Source organism: Macaca fascicularis, chromosome 5 (assembly GCF_037993035.2).
Source record: "Macaca fascicularis isolate 582-1 chromosome 5, T2T-MFA8v1.1".
NCBI lineage: Eukaryota > Metazoa > Chordata > Mammalia > Primates > Cercopithecidae > Macaca > Macaca fascicularis.
The window spans coordinates 1,419,404-1,435,304 of NC_088379.1; the positions used below are offsets into that span (position 1 = coordinate 1,419,404).

The 15,901-nt window shown below is 52.1% G+C and overlaps 1 protein-coding gene across 20 annotated transcripts in view; it reads left to right on the top strand.

Annotated features, from left to right (window-relative positions):
* The window catches only part of MAEA (macrophage erythroblast attacher, E3 ubiquitin ligase), a 50,838-nt gene that overhangs the window by 13,218 nt on the left and 21,719 nt on the right, over window positions 1-15,901 (top strand). For 7 of the 20 annotated variants that reach the window (XM_074039199.1, XM_074039208.1, XM_005554266.4 and 4 more), the window contains 2 exons: window positions 10,971-11,153; window positions 14,388-14,591. In XM_074039199.1, coding sequence (XP_073895300.1) covers window positions 11,046-11,153; window positions 14,388-14,591 — 312 coding nt within the window. In that variant the 5' untranslated portion in view covers window positions 10,971-11,045. Of the gene's footprint in view, window positions 1-8,614; window positions 8,994-10,970; window positions 11,231-14,387; window positions 14,592-15,901 lie in introns of those variants that run through there. The other 13 variants (XM_074039206.1, XM_074039212.1, XM_074039205.1 and 10 more) reach the window with 5 other exon arrangements.

Consider the following 15,901-nt stretch of genomic DNA (forward strand, 5'->3'; position numbering starts at 1 on the left):
TTTCCTCCTAAGAACAGCAACAAGATGAAAGATGTCAGTTCCCTTTACATTTGGCATCATCCTGGGGGCTCTAGGACAGTTAGGCAAGGAAAATAAATAAAAGACATTCAGACTGGAAAAGAAAATGTAAAGTTGTAGTTGCAGATGACATGATCTTCTATATAGAATTCCTAAGGAATACGCTTGGGAACTGGTAGTATTAATAAACTAGTTCGTCAAGATTGCACAATACAAGATAAGTAAAAATATGTTATATTTCTTTACCTTGGAAATGATCAAAAAGGAAATTAAAATGTTATTTACAACAGTACCAAAATAATAAGATGCTTAGAAATAGCACTTACTGTTATTAAGACAGCAATACTCCCCTAGTTGACCTACAGATTCAATAGATTTTTGTGTCAAAATCTCAGCTGGCCTTTTTGTGGACATTGACAGCTGTTTTGAAAATTCATGTGGCAATGCGAGGAGCCATCTTTGAGAAAGCATTTGTGAGGCCTGCGCTTCCTGACCTCAGCGCTTTCCACGGAGCCGTGGTGATGAAGACTGCACGGTGCTGGCAGAGGGGTCGATGCACATCAGCGGGGTGGAATCAGTCCACATGTGAACCCGTGTATTCGTGGGAACTGATTTTTAGCGAGGCTGCCAAGATAGGAAAGAATAGTGTTTTTAACAAGTGATGCTGAGATAACTAGATCTCCACAAGCAAAAAATGAAGTTGGACTTCAACCTCACACACCGTATGAAAAAATTAAAATGGGTCAGACTTACATGTAAGACCTAAAATTATAAAGCTCTTAAAGATGTAAATTTTCCTGATGTGAATTAGGCAGTGGTTTATTAGCTACACTGCCTAAAACACACACACACATGCACATGCATAAAATAGGTAAATTGGACGATTAAAATGGGAAGGTTGTGTTTCAAAGGACACCGTTGAGGAAGTTTTGCAGACTACCGCTGTGTGCTGAGTGTCTGAGTCCCTCCAGCTCCATGTGCTTAGACCCTAACCTGCCATGGGGTGGTATTTGGAGGTATGGCCTTTGGGAGGTAATTGAGTTTGAAGGTGGTCACGAGGATAGAGACCCAGTGCTGAGATTAGTGTCCTCATAGGAAGACAGAGAGAACAGGGCGCGCTCAGCATGCACATACCTGGGAAGGACCACGTGAGGACATCACCAGGAAGAGGGTCCTCGCCAGGAACCCCACCATGCTGGCACCTTGAGGTCAGACATGCAGCCCTCACAACTGTGAGAAATCAGTGTTTGCTGTTTCGGTCGCCCAGTCTGTGATATTTGTTACAGCAGCCCGAGCTGACTAAGACAGCTGCTCAGAATGGGGAGAAAATCTTTGCCAGTCATGTATCTGTTAAGGGTTTAGTATTCAGAATAGGTTAGGAACTCTTCTAGTTCATTAATACAAAGGCAAAAGAAAACTTTTTTTTTTTTTTTTTTTTTGAGGCAGAGTCTCGCTCTGTCGCCCAGGCTGGAGTGCGGTGGTGCCATCTCGGCTCACTGCAAGCTCCGCCTCCCGGGTTCACCCCATTCTCCTGCCTCAGCCTCCCAAGTAGCTGGGACTACAGGCGCTCGCCACCGCGCCCGGCTAGTTTTTTTTGTATTTTTAGTAGAGACGGGGTTTCACGATGTTAGCCAGGATGGTCTTGATCTCCTGACCTCGTGATCCCCCCGCCCCGGCCTCCCAAAGTGCTGGGATCACAGGCGTGAGCCACTGTGCCTGGCCAAGAAAACATTTTTTAAATGAGCACACAATTTTAGCAAACTTCTGCAAAGATACACAAATGGCCACTAAGCACATCATTAATCCTTAGGGAAATACAAACTAAAACCACAGTGAGGTATTGCTTCATACCCCACCAGAAGGGCTGTAGGAAAATCAATGGCGAGTTGTTGGGTGTGAATGTGGGGAATTGAAATCCTCATATGTAGCCACCTCGGAAAACAACCTGCCCGTTCCTCAGGTGACACACGGAGTTACCATAGGACCTGGCAGTTCCTCTCCTCAGCTTATCCCCAAGAGCAGTAGAAACTCTTAAGAATGTCATCCTTGGGCCGGGTGTGGTGCCTCATGTCTGTAATCCCAGCACTTTGGGAGGCCAGGGCAGGTGGATCATGAGGTCAGGAGATGAGACCATCCTGGCCAACATGGTGAAACACCATCTCTACTAAAAATACAAAAAAAAAAAAAGAAAAAAATTAGCCGGGTTTGGTGGCGTGTGCCTGTAGTCCCAGCTACTCGGGAGGCTGAGGCAGGAGGATCGCTTAAACCTGGGAGGCGGAGGTTGTAGTGAGCTGAGATCGCGCTACTGCACTCCAGCCTGGGCAACAGTGAGACTCCGTCTCAAAAAAAAAACCAAAAAAACAAAGAATACCATCTCCTTCTCGATAGCAGCCAAAAGTCCATCACTTGTGAATTCCTAAACAAATAGGTGTATGAATACCCTGGAAGACCGCCATGAAGAGGAATGGTGTCGCTGCACGCCACATCACAGGTGAACTTGGTAAACGTGCTAAGTGAGAAAAGCCAGATACGGAAGTCCACATCCCACGAGATTCCATTTATATGGAATCGGTTGGTGGTTGATTGCCTGGGTCTGAGGGGATTTTAGTGGGTTCCTTTTTGGAGTGATGAAAATCTTCTGGAAGTAAAGAGTGATTTGTACAACCTTGTGCTTATTCTAAAAGCTACTAAATTGTACACATTAAAAGGGTGAATTATATGGCCTGTGAATTCTATCAGTAAAAATTGGTAAAATTAAAAATGACATTGGGATTTTTTGTATGATTCAGCTTAATAGACAACTGAAGAGCATGCTTGCACCATGCTGGCAGGGCAGGGGGGTCCGACGGGGCGGCCGGGGCGGGTTCTGGCAGGGCAGCAGGGTCCATGGTGTGTAGCTCTGCACACAGGAGTGGGGAGTTTTTAGTCTGGGTCCACAGAAGTAGAGTACCTGGGTCAAAGGGTGAGGCCCAGGTTCTGTCGCTCCCGTCAAACCTCACACACCCTCCTCCTCTGTTGGTAGTGTGGCTCCAGTTTCCTTAACCTCACTGGCGTGTCTTCTGGGAGCCCCATGTGGCTGTCGAGTACTTGAGATGTTGTTGGTCCAAATCGTCGTGTGCTCTCAATGTAAAACACACCCTGGCTTTCCAAGATTTAGTACCAAGAGGGTAACAAATGTGAAATGTCTAATGATTATTTATTATTGTTTTATTTTGTATATTTTTTGTAGAGACAGGGGTGTCTATGTTTCCCAGGCTGGTCTCCAACTCCTGGCCTCAAGCAGTCCTCCCACCTTGGCCTCCCAAAGCACAGGGATTCCAGATACGAGTCACCGTGCTTGGCCCTGAAATTGTTTACTTACTTACTTATTTGAGACAGAGTCTCGCACTGTGGCCCAGGCTGGAGTGCAGTGGCGTGGTCTCCGCTTGCTGCAAGCTCCGCCTCCCGGGTTCATGCCATTCTCCTGCCTCAGCCTCCCAAGTAGCTGGGACTACAGGCGCCCGCCACCACGCCCAGCTAATTTTTTGTGTGTTTTTAGTAGAGACGGGGGTTCATCATGTTGGCCAGGATGGTCTCGTTCTCCTGACCTCGTGATCCGCCTGCGTCGGCCTCCCAAAGTGCTGGGATTACAGGTGTGAGCCACCACTCCTGGCCCCTGATAATTATTTATGTTGTTTAAATGAACGTATTTGGGATGAATTGGGTTAAATAAAATATATTAAAATACATTTCATGTGTTTCTTTGTACTATGGCTACTAGAAAATATGAAACTATACAAATGTGGCTCACGTACTCTATTGAATGGTACTGCTTTGTGGCTTTATCCTTTTTTTAATCTGCTTCGGTTTCTGAGAGATGTTTTAAAAACAAAAAACTTGTACTGATGTTTCTGTCTTTCCGTAGCCGTCCAGATTTATGATGATTACTAATACTGTGGACTTCTCTTCACTGTCTGATTTTGCTTTCTGTTTCCTATACTTTTGTCTTTGGTTTTTTATTTCTTTTGGTGGATCGATAAGGTTTTCTTTGTTCCAGTTAATTTCCTCTTGTAGTTTGTCCAGTTCACAGCCATACTCCAATTGTGGCAAATCAAAAAGGTCTCCACACATTGCCAGATGTCCTCTGGGGAGCACGTTGTCCCTGTGGAGAGCCGCTGCACTAGGTGAGCCCGGCCCTGGTTAGGGTGCCTTGTGAGTGAGCTCACGTGTGCTGCTGTGCCCAGCTGCTTCCAGGCAGCACGGCCCTCCCTCTGATTGCTGGAGGACTCTTCTGTGTGGGCACACCATGGTTTGTTTACCCATCCTGGTCAATGGACATTTGGAACTGTGGTGAACAAGCATTCCTGCATCTGTATGTGGATATTCTATGTCCATTTTTTTTTGGGAGTGGAATGGCTGAGTCATCTGGTAGATGTCTTTACCTTTTAAAGAACTAAGCGCTTTTTCCAGAAGGATCATTAGAACGGCGGCCAGCAAGAGTCCAGGTATCCCGGCTCCACAGCATGTGGTGGCGCTCTCTTGACTTGGAACTGTTCTTCTGGGTGCCAGAGTTCTCCAGAGAAACAGAGCCAGTGGCGCCCGTGTGCATGGGTGTGTGCGCATGCGTGCATGGGTGTGTGCGCGCGCGTGTGGTGCGTGCGTGTGCGTGTGGTGCGTGCGTGTGCGTGTGGGTGCGTGCGCACGTGTGGGTGCGTGCGTTGTGTGGTGTGTGCGCGTGCATGGGTGCATGTGGTTGTGTGCGCACATGTGTGGGTGGGTGCGTGTGTGTGCACATGCGTGCACGTAAGGAGATGTATCACAAAGAATTGGCTGGTGCAGTTATCGAGGCTAAGTCCCAAGCTGGAGACCCCGGAGAGCTGAAATGTAGTTCCAGTCTGAGTCTCAAGGCCTGAGGACCAAGAAGGCCGACAGTAACAGTTTTAACCCGGAAGCTGTCAGGCGGGCGGAAGATTCAGGAAGAGCCAGGGTTTTAGTCCAAGTGCAAAGGCCAGAAAAGACCATGCCCCGCCCACAGGAGGAGTTCCTTCTTACCCAGCCTTGCCCTTCCCTTCAGGTCCTCAGCAGATTGGGCAGGCCCCTCCCCAATGGGAAGGCTGTGGGCTTTCCTCAGTCTACCCATTCACATATTAATCCCATCCCAGAATGCTCTCACAGACACACCCAGAATAATACTTGGCCAAATGTTTGTTGGGGAACCTGGCAGTGTCAAATGGACCCGTAAAATTCATCATCATGCCTTCCGCCGTGGTCTAATTTGCATTTCCCGGACGACTCATGATGTTGCATGTCCTTCTAGAGATTACCTGCCCTTCATAGAACTTTTTTGTGATGTTCCTGTTCAAACCTTTTCCCCATTAAAAAAATGGGATTGCTAACTGGGTGAGGTGGCGGGTGCCTGTAGTCCTAGCTACTCGGGAGGCTGAGGCAGGACAATCGCTTGAACCCGGGAGGTGGAGGTTGCAGTGAGCCGAGATTGCGTCATTGCACCCCAGCCTGGGTGATGGAGTGAGACTCTGTCTCAAAAAAAAAAAAACAAACGGGTCGGGGGGGTTTGCTTGTCCTAATACTGAGGCTGCAGGAGTTGGCTGTATTCCAGATGGAAGCCCTTTGTCAGGTGTGCTATGAAGGCCTTCTCCCAGTCTGTGGCTCATGTGCTTATTTTCTACATTGTTTTCTGAAGAGGAGAAGTTTTAGTTTTGATAAGGTTCAGAGGATGGATTTTTCTTTTACAGTTGGTGCATTTTATATCCTCCTAAGAAACCGTTGCTTGTCTCAAGGATGCGAAGATTTTCTCCCATGTTTCCTTCTAAGGAGTTTCACAGTTTGAGCTTTTATGTTTAGGGCTGTGATCTACACGGACGCACTTGTCATGGGGATGTGAGGTTTGGGTTGAGGGCCATGTCCTGGCTGTTGCAGAGACTGTCCTTCCCCTCAGCAGCCTTGGCCCCTTGGCTGGATGTAAATGGGCCCTGCCTGTGGGCCCTTTTCTGGGTTCCCCACCTTCACTGACCCCTGTATCCATTCCCAGACCCGTGCTGTACTGGCTTGATCACTCTAGCTTTATAAGAAGTCTTGCAATCAGGTGCCATTTATCAAAATTCATTAGAATATTTTTAACATTTTTAAATTTAAGACATTATTAATGTTACATATATATAAAATTTACCATCAACCATTTTATACAGCAACCACTTTATCCATTTATAGCATAGACACTGTACCATAAGCACACAGTACCGTCATACCATCTGTATCACTAGGACCCTCTCATCTTGCAAACTGGAAACTCCATAGCCATTGAACAAAACTGCCTCCTCCCCACCCCAGCCCCTGGCATCCACCATTCTGCTTTCTGTGTCTAAGAGTCGGACTGTGTGAGATACCTCACAGAAGCAGAGTCATGCAGATTTGTCTTTTCATGATTGACTTTTTTCACTTAGCAGAAGGTCCTCAAGATTCATCCATGTTACAGCGTGTGAGAGGACTGCCTTCTTTTAAAAGGCTGAATACTATTCCACTGTGTGTTGTGTTAGTTTTCCCCAGGGAGACAGAACTCATACTGGATATCGGTAGTTGAGGGGATTTGTTGGGGAATCGGCTCATGTGATTACAGAGGCTGAGTCCCCCAGCAGACTTGCACCCCGGAGACCCTGGGAAGCTGGTGCATGGCTCAGTCCAGAGCCAAAGGCCTGAGAACCCCGGGGGATGCTGGTGCAAGTCCCAATGTCCGAAGGCCAGAGACCCTGGAGTTCCGATGCCAAAGGGCAGGGTCCCAGCCCCAGGAGGGAGAGGAAATTGCTTATCCACCTTTCTTGTTCTATCTGGGCCCCAGCGGGCTGGATGGTGCCACTCACCTGGAGGGCATCTTCCCACTCATCCACCACTCTCCTCTGGAAAACCCGCACCGGCACACCCAGAAGTAATGCTTCACGGGTTCTCTAGGTATCCCTAATCCAATCAAGTTGATGCCTGAAATGAACCGTTACATGTGCAGATACAGTCATGTGTCACTTACATGGAAAAGCTCTGAGAAATGCATCGTTAGGCGACTTCACCGTGCGAACATCGTAGAACGAACTAACTCACAGGAGCCCAGACGGTGTGGCTGCTGCATGCTCGCACCGTGGTACAGCCTGTGTGTACACGTGGTACAACCCTCCTGGGCTGCAAACCTGTACAGCCTGTCACTGCTGAATACCACAGGCGGCTGTTCCATGGTGGTGGTTTGCATCGTACATGTTGAAACATAGAAAAGATGCAGTGAGAATGCAGTGTCCTAATCTTAATGCGACCACCATCACCTGTACGGTCTGTTGTTGACCAAAATGTCATTATGTGGCGTGTGACTGCCACGTTTTCTTCTTTCATTCCCCTGGTGATGGACATTTGGGTTGCTTCTGCCTCGTGGCTGCCATGAACACAGCTGTGCAGATACCTCCTGGGACCCTGCCTTCAGTTCTCGTGGCCTGCTGGGGACTCAGGAGCCTAGTGCCTAACGTTCTGAGGAATTGCCTCGCTGCTCTCCACACTGCGCCGGGCACATTCCCTGGCCCTGCATGCGGGTCCCGCTGCTCCGCTTCCTGCCATGGCGTAGCTTTTGGTGTTTAGCGATCACCGTCCTAGCAGGCACGAGGGGATGTCTCACGTTTGCACTTGGGTCTGCTGGGTGGTTGGTCGTGTGGAGCATCTTGTCATGTATGGCAAGATGGCCATTGGTTTATCTTCTCTGTAGAAGTGTCTTAAGTCCTTCACCCGTTTTAAAATTGAAGATTTCCTTTGGTTGTGGAGTTGTAGGAGTTTTTAAAAGTGCATTCGGGATAGTAGCTTCATATGCAGATCCTGGATTGCAGCTATTTTTTCCCATTTTTTACTCTATTGGTTTTTCCTGCTCTGAAATTTTTAAGTTTGATGTAGTCCCATTTGTCTCTGTTGCCTGTGCTATTAGGAATCTATTTTTAGTGCTTTGCCCCTTTTCACAGTTCTTCTTGTGATACAGTCTGTTAGGTTGCCTGTCCTCATTTGGGCGAGCTGTATTTTCTGCTGGCTCCTCTCCGCAGTGCTGTTTCTTGTGTCTTACAATCTGCTGGCCCCTCTCCGCAGTGCTGTTTCTTGTGTCTTTCTCCATGGATTTGTTGTGTTTGGTCACTAAGCAATATTTCTGAGAAGTTTTTCTCCCAGAAAGGTTTGTGTGTGTTCAGCTTTCAGCCCTTGCATATCTGAAAGTAACTTCAGTTTGTCCTCATTCTTGAGTGATAATTTGGCTCGAGTTCGAGTCTTCAGCATTTCTGAAATTCCACTCACTCGGTCACCAAATGCCCTTTAAGGAGCCTGTGAAGGGGGTGTTGCTAACCAGCCGGCTCAGGCCAGTGTAGGGGAGCTTTTAGGGCCGGGAGTCACGTGCTGGGTCCCCCGGAAAAGGAGGCGCTGCTTTCCGGGGCTGGCTTGGCGTCTCTGGGGGGCGTGGTCAGCAGCTGCCCCGCAGGAGGGAGAGGGTCTGCGGCGCTCATCCCCTGAACGCAGATTGGGCAGCCCCAGGCCAGCGCTGGAGGAGGAGCAGGAGGAGGAGCGGAGGCAGGGAGGTGGGAGGAGCGTGCGCAGAGGCGTGGGAGGCCTGAGCAGTAAGCGGCCGGACGTGGACCCTGAGAGCCACTGGCAGGGAGGTGGGGGTCTTCCCACTTGGGAAGACACCGTGGCCCCGGTGAGCCCCTCCTGCGCCTCCTTCATGCTCGCGTCCTGCGTAACCGTGGCGAGTTTTGGGCAGGGTCTCTTTGCCTTGCGCTGGGAGTTCCTGTCTGCAGCACATCAGCTGCCCGGAGCTCTGCCCTGTGCCTGAGCAGCGTAAGCACCGCGGTGAGGCGGATGGCCCTCCAGGAATTGGACTGTCTGGAAAGGCCCCGTTCCCGCGTAGAACTTGAATGCAGCTGAGGAACGTCCAGAGAGGCCTTGCTTTCCTGGTGGCGGTCTGGAATGTGCTGGTGTGTGGATGCTGTGTGGGTTCCTCCGTGTGAGCGAGGGTGGTTGTGCCTCTTTGTCTGTCCGTCTAATGGCTAAGACTTTCTGTCCTGCTCGTGTGAGACCCCGCATAGCAGAGCAAAGACTGAGTGTGCTTTGCGTCCTTTAGAAATTCCACCTCGTGGCAGGACGCGCTCAGATGGGGTTTCCAGTGGGAGAGTCGCGCAGCGCGGGCCGCTGTCCGGCTGTGGTGTCAGGGCCTCGGGGGCCTTTGGGGCCTTCCCCAGTGGGTCTCGTTGAGCTTGCTTGCACTGGTCAGGTATTTATGGAGAGCTGAAGTGCTGTCTGCTGTGACTTCCCATCCCTGGATGTGGAGCAGAGAAAAATTTCTCCCATCTTTCCTAAGCGGTGCTAAATCCTTGGGAGAAATCTTGAAGGTGGGCAGTGTGGGTGATGGGACCCCCAGGCCGCGTGGCACCAGCAAGCTTGGTTCCGAATGCCACACATGGTGCCTGGCTTCGAGTCCATCTCGTGTTGTCACTGCTTTGTGAGTTGGTTAAACGTGTGGTAGCTTGACAGCTTCCCTGCCTTCCTTCTCAACATCCTAAGACTCATTTGCTCACCAGTAAGTGTGAGTCCTGCTTGGTAGCAGACGGTGATGCTGGCTGCCATTTACATGCCCTCCTGTGTGGCTGTCTGGTGTGAATGAGAGTGTGTGCACACTGTCACCTGTGGTGGATCCACGTCGGCCCTGGGGGATGTCTGAGTGGAGGGCAGCGGGGGCCAGGCTGAGTGGGGAGTGGCAGCCGGGGGAAATGGCTCAGAGCTGGCCTTGCCACCCACCTCCTGCCCCTGCTTTCAGGGGGAAAGTCTGGGGAAGAGCCTTGCTGTGTGACTCCTTCCTTGGCTGAGGCCAGTCCAGTCTCTGTTGCCCTGACTGTCCCAGTCCTGGGAAGCCCACGTGCTGAGCTGCGTCCAGGTCTCCCTCACTGCAGCCCTGCCTTCCTCACGTGACCTCACGGCTAAGCACAGTGGCTGACACGAGGTCAAGGCCCGCCCAGGGCCGGGGGAGCAGGCAGTGCCTGAGAGTCTGTCCCCCATGGTTGGGCACGGCTGGAGATGAGGCAGAGGTGGAGCGCTTGTTCCAGCACAGCTGCGATGGCAGAGTTGGGCCCACTGCTCCCAGGCAGCAGCATGGCCATGTTGCTGACGTGCTGTGCGGTGAGCTGCTGGCTGCTAGCACAGCTAGGACCACGACCACGGGCAGTGTTTCCTGCCAGAGCCCGGCCACGGCGGCTGGGGAGCGCTGGGGCGTGATTCTGTCATTCATGCTGCTTTCAAACCATAAAGCACAGGGAACGGGCAGAGAAGAACTCGGCAGCGCTTCTCTCCAGAGGGACAGAAGACTAATGGTGACGTTAAGATTATTTTCCATAGGGAATGGATGATTTTTATGAGTGGGGAAGGCAAATGCTCTCGTGCAGGAGGGTGTGAGTTGTGCGCTGTGGCTTCACCTGCGTGTTTGAGGCTTGCTGTGCCCAACCCTAACCCGTGTAGAGCTCACGCCCCATGCACCCTTGTCCTTGCCCGGCCCGGCCTCGTGTGGTGGCGCCTGCAGCTGCACCAGCCTGGCTGATCACCGGCCAATCCTGTGTTTTACCGTCTGATGGCCTCACGCCCCGGTCACTGCTTTCCTGTTTGGAAATTTCTTTGAGTGTTCATTATTCTAGATGAACTTTGGGATTGATTTGTCTACATACACTTACAATGTTTTTGGCAAAAATTGGGGTTGCTTCTCATCCAGGGATGTGGAGTGGCTCTCTGCTCACCAGGGCTTTTGTGGGTCTTGGTTGAGGTTTAGAGTAGATCCTTTGAGACCAAGAACCTCCTGAGACTTCTGCCTCTATAAGTGCCATGAGGAGACGTGGTGTGTCCTGGGTGTGGGGCTGGTGGGGCTCACACCAGGGGAGCGGTTCCTCACCATCCTCCTTCCTCTCTAGGTGCCCTACGAGACACTGAACAAACGCTTTCGCGCCGCTCAGAAAAACATTGACCGGGAGACGAGCCACGTCACCATGGTGGTGGCCGAGCTGGAGAAGACACTAAGCGGCTGCCCCGCCGTGGACTCCGTGGTCAGCCTGCTGGACGGCGTGGTGGAGAAGCTCAGCGTCCTCAAGAGGAAGGTTGGTCCCGCCCGGCAGTCCCTCTTTGGCCGGGGGCACGGACACCCATTTTGTCTTGAAACTGAGGCCTAAGACAGGCAAGCTGCTGTGGTGGGAACGCGGGAGGTGTGGTTGGGGGCCCTCTTCCCTGCTGCTTGCCTTCTGGGGCCACTGTCGGCTGAGCAGGCCAGCTTCCTGTTCCTGTAGGGACCGTGTTGTCTCGTTCTAGGAGTGTCCAGAGCCCAGGCCACAGGGAGGCCAGGATGTACAGCAGGTTGATTGATTTTTTTTTTTTTTTTTTGAGATAGAGTCTCACTGTGTCACTCAGGCTGGAGTTCAGTGGTATGATCTCAGCTCACTACAGCCTCCACGTCGTGGGTTCATGCGATTCTCCTGCCTCAGCCTCACGGGTAGCTGGGATTACAGGTGCGTGCCACCATGCCTGGCTAATTTTTGTATTTTTAGTAGACATGGGGTTTCACCATGTTAGCCAGGCTGGTCTTGAACTCCTGGTCTCAGGTGATTCACCTGCCTTGGCCTCCCAAAGCTGGGATTACAGTCATGAGCCACTGCACCCAACCTGATTGATTATTTTTAGATGGAATTTCACCTCCAAGGAGAGTGTGGAGTTCCGTGTCACTGGGATTGGTGGACAGGGGCATTGGGACTAATCTGGCCCATTGAAGACACCCAGAAAGTGGGATAAGATATCTTGAAACATCGCACTAAAAATACCCAATAGAATATGAAATAGAAAGGCCAGAACCGGAGGGCAGGGAGTCAGAGGTGAGCGGCAAGAGACTGCTGTTGCCCCCATAGTGTTGGCCAGGCCAGATGGAGGTAAGGACCGATGACTCAGGCCAAGGAAAGTGGGGCCCAGTGGAGAGAAGCTGGGACCCCACAGTATTACACTCAGGGTGGGGTGTACCGGAAGTGGACTGGCATTGACACAGTGTTGCAGCCTAGGTTCAGAGGACTGGGGTGATCGGAGACCCTTAGCCTTTACTCCAGTGAGGTGGTCCCGGCTGGAGTCTGGTGGTGCCTTCCAGCTCTGGGTAGAGTCAATTCAGAGTCTTTCATGGGGAGAATACCTTCAATATGGGCATAAGATGATTCTTAGGTTCTTAGTTTTCAAGTCCAACGTGCAGCACAGAGACAGCCTGGGCGGCAGTGAGACCCTGTCTCGACACCACGGTGGGTTGGAGACCCAGCAGACAGTAGACAGAGGGCTGTACGGACTGCAGGAGTGGGGGCTGCCAGGTGCCACACCTCACTGTGCTTAAAGAACAGAAATAGGCTGGGCGTGGTAGCTCACACCTGGAAAGCACTGGAAAGCTGAGGCAGCAGAATCACTTGAGCCCAGGAGTTTGAGACCAGCCTGGGCAACATAGGAAGACCCCGTCTCCACAAAACATGAGAAAACGGCCAAGGGTACTGGTGTCCTCCTGTAGCCCCAGCAGTTACTCAGGAGGCTGAGGCTGAAGGATTGCTTGAGCCCAGGAGGTCAAGGCTGCAGTGAGCCATGATTGTGCCACTGCACTCTCTAGCTGGGCGACAGTGAGACCCTATCTCAAAAGAGTTCGAAAATCTCTGCAGGGAACAGAAAGTATAAAAAGTGATTTAAGGCTGGACACCGTGGCTCACTTTGGAAGGGCGAGGCAGGTAGATTGCTTGAGCCCAGGAGTTTGACACCAGCCCGGGCAACATGGCGAAACCCCATCTGTACAAAAAATATTAGCCAGGCGTGGTGGCACACACCTGTAGTCTCAGCTACTTGGGAGGCTGAGGCAGGAGAATCACTTGAGCCCAGGAGGTTGAGGCTGCAGCGAGCAGAGATTGTGTCACTGTACTCCAGCCTGGGCAGCAGAGCGAGACACTGTCTTAAAAAAAAAAAAAAAAGTGATTGGTCAGGTACAGTGGCTGGTACCTGTAATCCCAGCACTTTGGGAGGCCGAGGCAGGTGGATCTCCTGAGGTCAGGAGTTCAAGACCAGCCTGGCCAGCATGGCGAAACCCCGTCTCTATTAAAATACAGAAAAATTAGCTAGGCATGGTGTGCGTCTGTGGTCCCAGCTACTCGGGAGGCTGAGGCAGGAGAATCGCTTGAACCCAGGAGCTGGAGGTTGCAGTGAGCTGAGATCGCACCACTACACTTCAGCCTGCACAGAGACTCTGTCTCTAAAAAAAAAAAGACAGAGATTTAGAGTTTAAAATGAATTAAAACTTCAATAAATGGGAAATATAATAACAAAAGTGAAAAACTCAACGTTTGCCTATAACAGTTGAACAGTTAACAGTTAGACAAAGCTAAAGACGGAATTAGTGAACTGGAGGGTGGGTCTGAAGTAATGATCTAGAATGGAACACAGAGATCGAAAAATCAAAGTGGCTGCGAGAGTAAAGCACAGAATAGAACAGAAACCTGTGGTGTGTTTCACCAGAGCCCACGAGTGGGTGGGGACAGAGATGGTGCCGGGAGAGTGACCAAGGTTTCAGAACTGATGAGTACCACCAGGTCAGAATCCTACACAGGGTAAGTGAAAATAAACCGACATGGTGGAATCGAAGAAAACAGACAAAGAAATATTTGAAAATCAACTAAGGGCAAAAGATCACTTCCAAAGGGGCAACAGACAGCAGGACAGCTGATTTCTGCACAGCAGTTGGAAGCCAAGATTCGTAGAATGTGCTGAAGGAAGCCAGCCTGAGTCCTGGATCTGTCCAGTAGTCAGTCGCCGTGCGTGCTGTTAAATTGTAATGAAGAGTTCAGTTCCTCAGTTGCACCACTGCCCTTCAGTGTGTGGCAGCCACGTGGGCCAGTGGCAACTGTGTTGGGCAGCGCAGGCCTGGAACGTTTCTGTCTGGCTCGATTCATTTTTAACAAAATTGACTTTAAGAAAAAAGTATTGCGAAAGATTTGTTAAAGTTACCTTATAACCATAAACAGTTTAACCAGAAAGGCACAGCAAATTTAAAGGTGCATGCATCTGGCGACATGGCTTCAGGATACATCAATATAAAGGCGGAACTTAACAGAGAAGCTGCAGATCCAGATGGTGGGTTTTTCACTGCCTCCGTCTGCAGCTCTTGGGCCAGGCACAGCTGCCTGGCGGACTCGGTAGAGCATGGTTTTCCCTGTCCTGCGATCCCCGCTTTTCTCCGTGTGAGTGTTGTGGGTTGGGGCAGCCTGGCCTCCCTTGGCGCAGGGCTGCAGGGCGTCCCTGTCCTGACCCGGTCTCTGTTGTATGTGGCTCAGGCGGTGGAGTCCATCCAGGCCGAGGACGAGAGCGCCAAGCTGTGCAAGCGCCGGATCGAGCACCTCAAAGAGCACAGCAGCGACCAGCCCGCGGCAGCCAGCGTGTGGAAGAGGAAGCGCATGGACCGCATGATGGTGGAGCACCTGCTGCGCTGCGGCTACTACAACACGGCCGTCAAGCTGGCACGCCAGAGCGGCATCGAGGTGGGTGCCCATGTGCGTGTGTTCCCCTCCCCGTGTGTGTCCCCCTTCCCCCCATGTGCATGTCCCCACCCCCGTGTGTGTGTATTCCCCTCCCTCCAGTGTGTGCGTCCCCCTCCACCCACCCCTGTGGGCGTATGTCCCCCCTCCCTCCAGTGTGTGTGTCCCCCTTCTCCCGTGTACGTGTGTTCTCCTCCCCTCGTGTGTGTGTCCCCCTCCCCCCGTGTGCATGTCCCCCCCCTCCAGTGTGCGTGTCCCCCTCCCCCATGTGCATGTGTTCCCCTCCCGCCGTGTGCGTGTCCCAACCCCCGTGTGTGTGTATTCCCCTCCCTCCAGTGTGTGCGTCCCCCTCCACCCACCCCCGTGGGCGTATGTCCCCCCTCCCTCCAGTGTGTGTGTCCCCCTTCTCCCGTGTACGTGTGTTCTCCTCCCCTCGTGTGTGTGTCCCCCTCCCCCCGTGTGCATGTCCCCCCCTCCAGTGTGCGTGTCCCCCTCCCCCATGTGCATGTGTTCCCCTCCCGCCGTGTGCGTGTCCCAACCCCCGTGTGCGTGTCCCCTTCCCCCCTCCCCCCATGTGCGTGTCCCCCCTCCATGTGCATGTGTCTCCCCAGCCCTGTGTGTGTCTGCGCTGTGGTGAGGGCCTCCTCCCTAGCTGAGAGGCCCTGACCCTTTGTGGAAACGCAGCTGGGGCTTCGCCTTCTGGGGGCAGAAAGTCAGTGTCTAAGCGGCTCTCCGGGTTCTTCTCATTTCCCTGTGGCGTCTCCACACATCCTGCTTAGGATTTTCCCGCCGGATACCTGCACCCTGGGTTTCACGCTGGCACGTGCTCCCTTGCTGCCTCGTGAGAGCTTTGCCTTTATCTCAGGCGGAGTACGTTTTCTGTATTTTCTGCGGCACCCTGTTTGGCTGTAGAAACATGTGGGACCCTTGCCCTCCACGGGTACAGCTGAGCAGATACCGGGCGGTGCTGCCCTCTGCCCTCGGCTGCCTTGATAGACTCTTCTGCACCTTTGGGCCAGGTTAACTGGGGCAGCCCCTCCGCCATCGGGCTTTGTCCACCGCCGTGGGGGCCCATGGCAGTTGGAACCTCCTAGACCAGCACTTGGGCCCATTGCACTTGCCCCTGTCCAGATCCCGCTGTGGGTGCACGGCCTCACCTGACTCAGGTTAAGGTGGCATCCGTGTTCCATTTGACTAAGATGACAACGCTTGAGAACCTCTCAGGCAGCATTTGTGCAAGAGGAGCGTGCCCCATGGCTTGCCCCGAGCCCATGCCCGGCCATGCACCTGGCCCCACAGGCCTCCCTCCCATG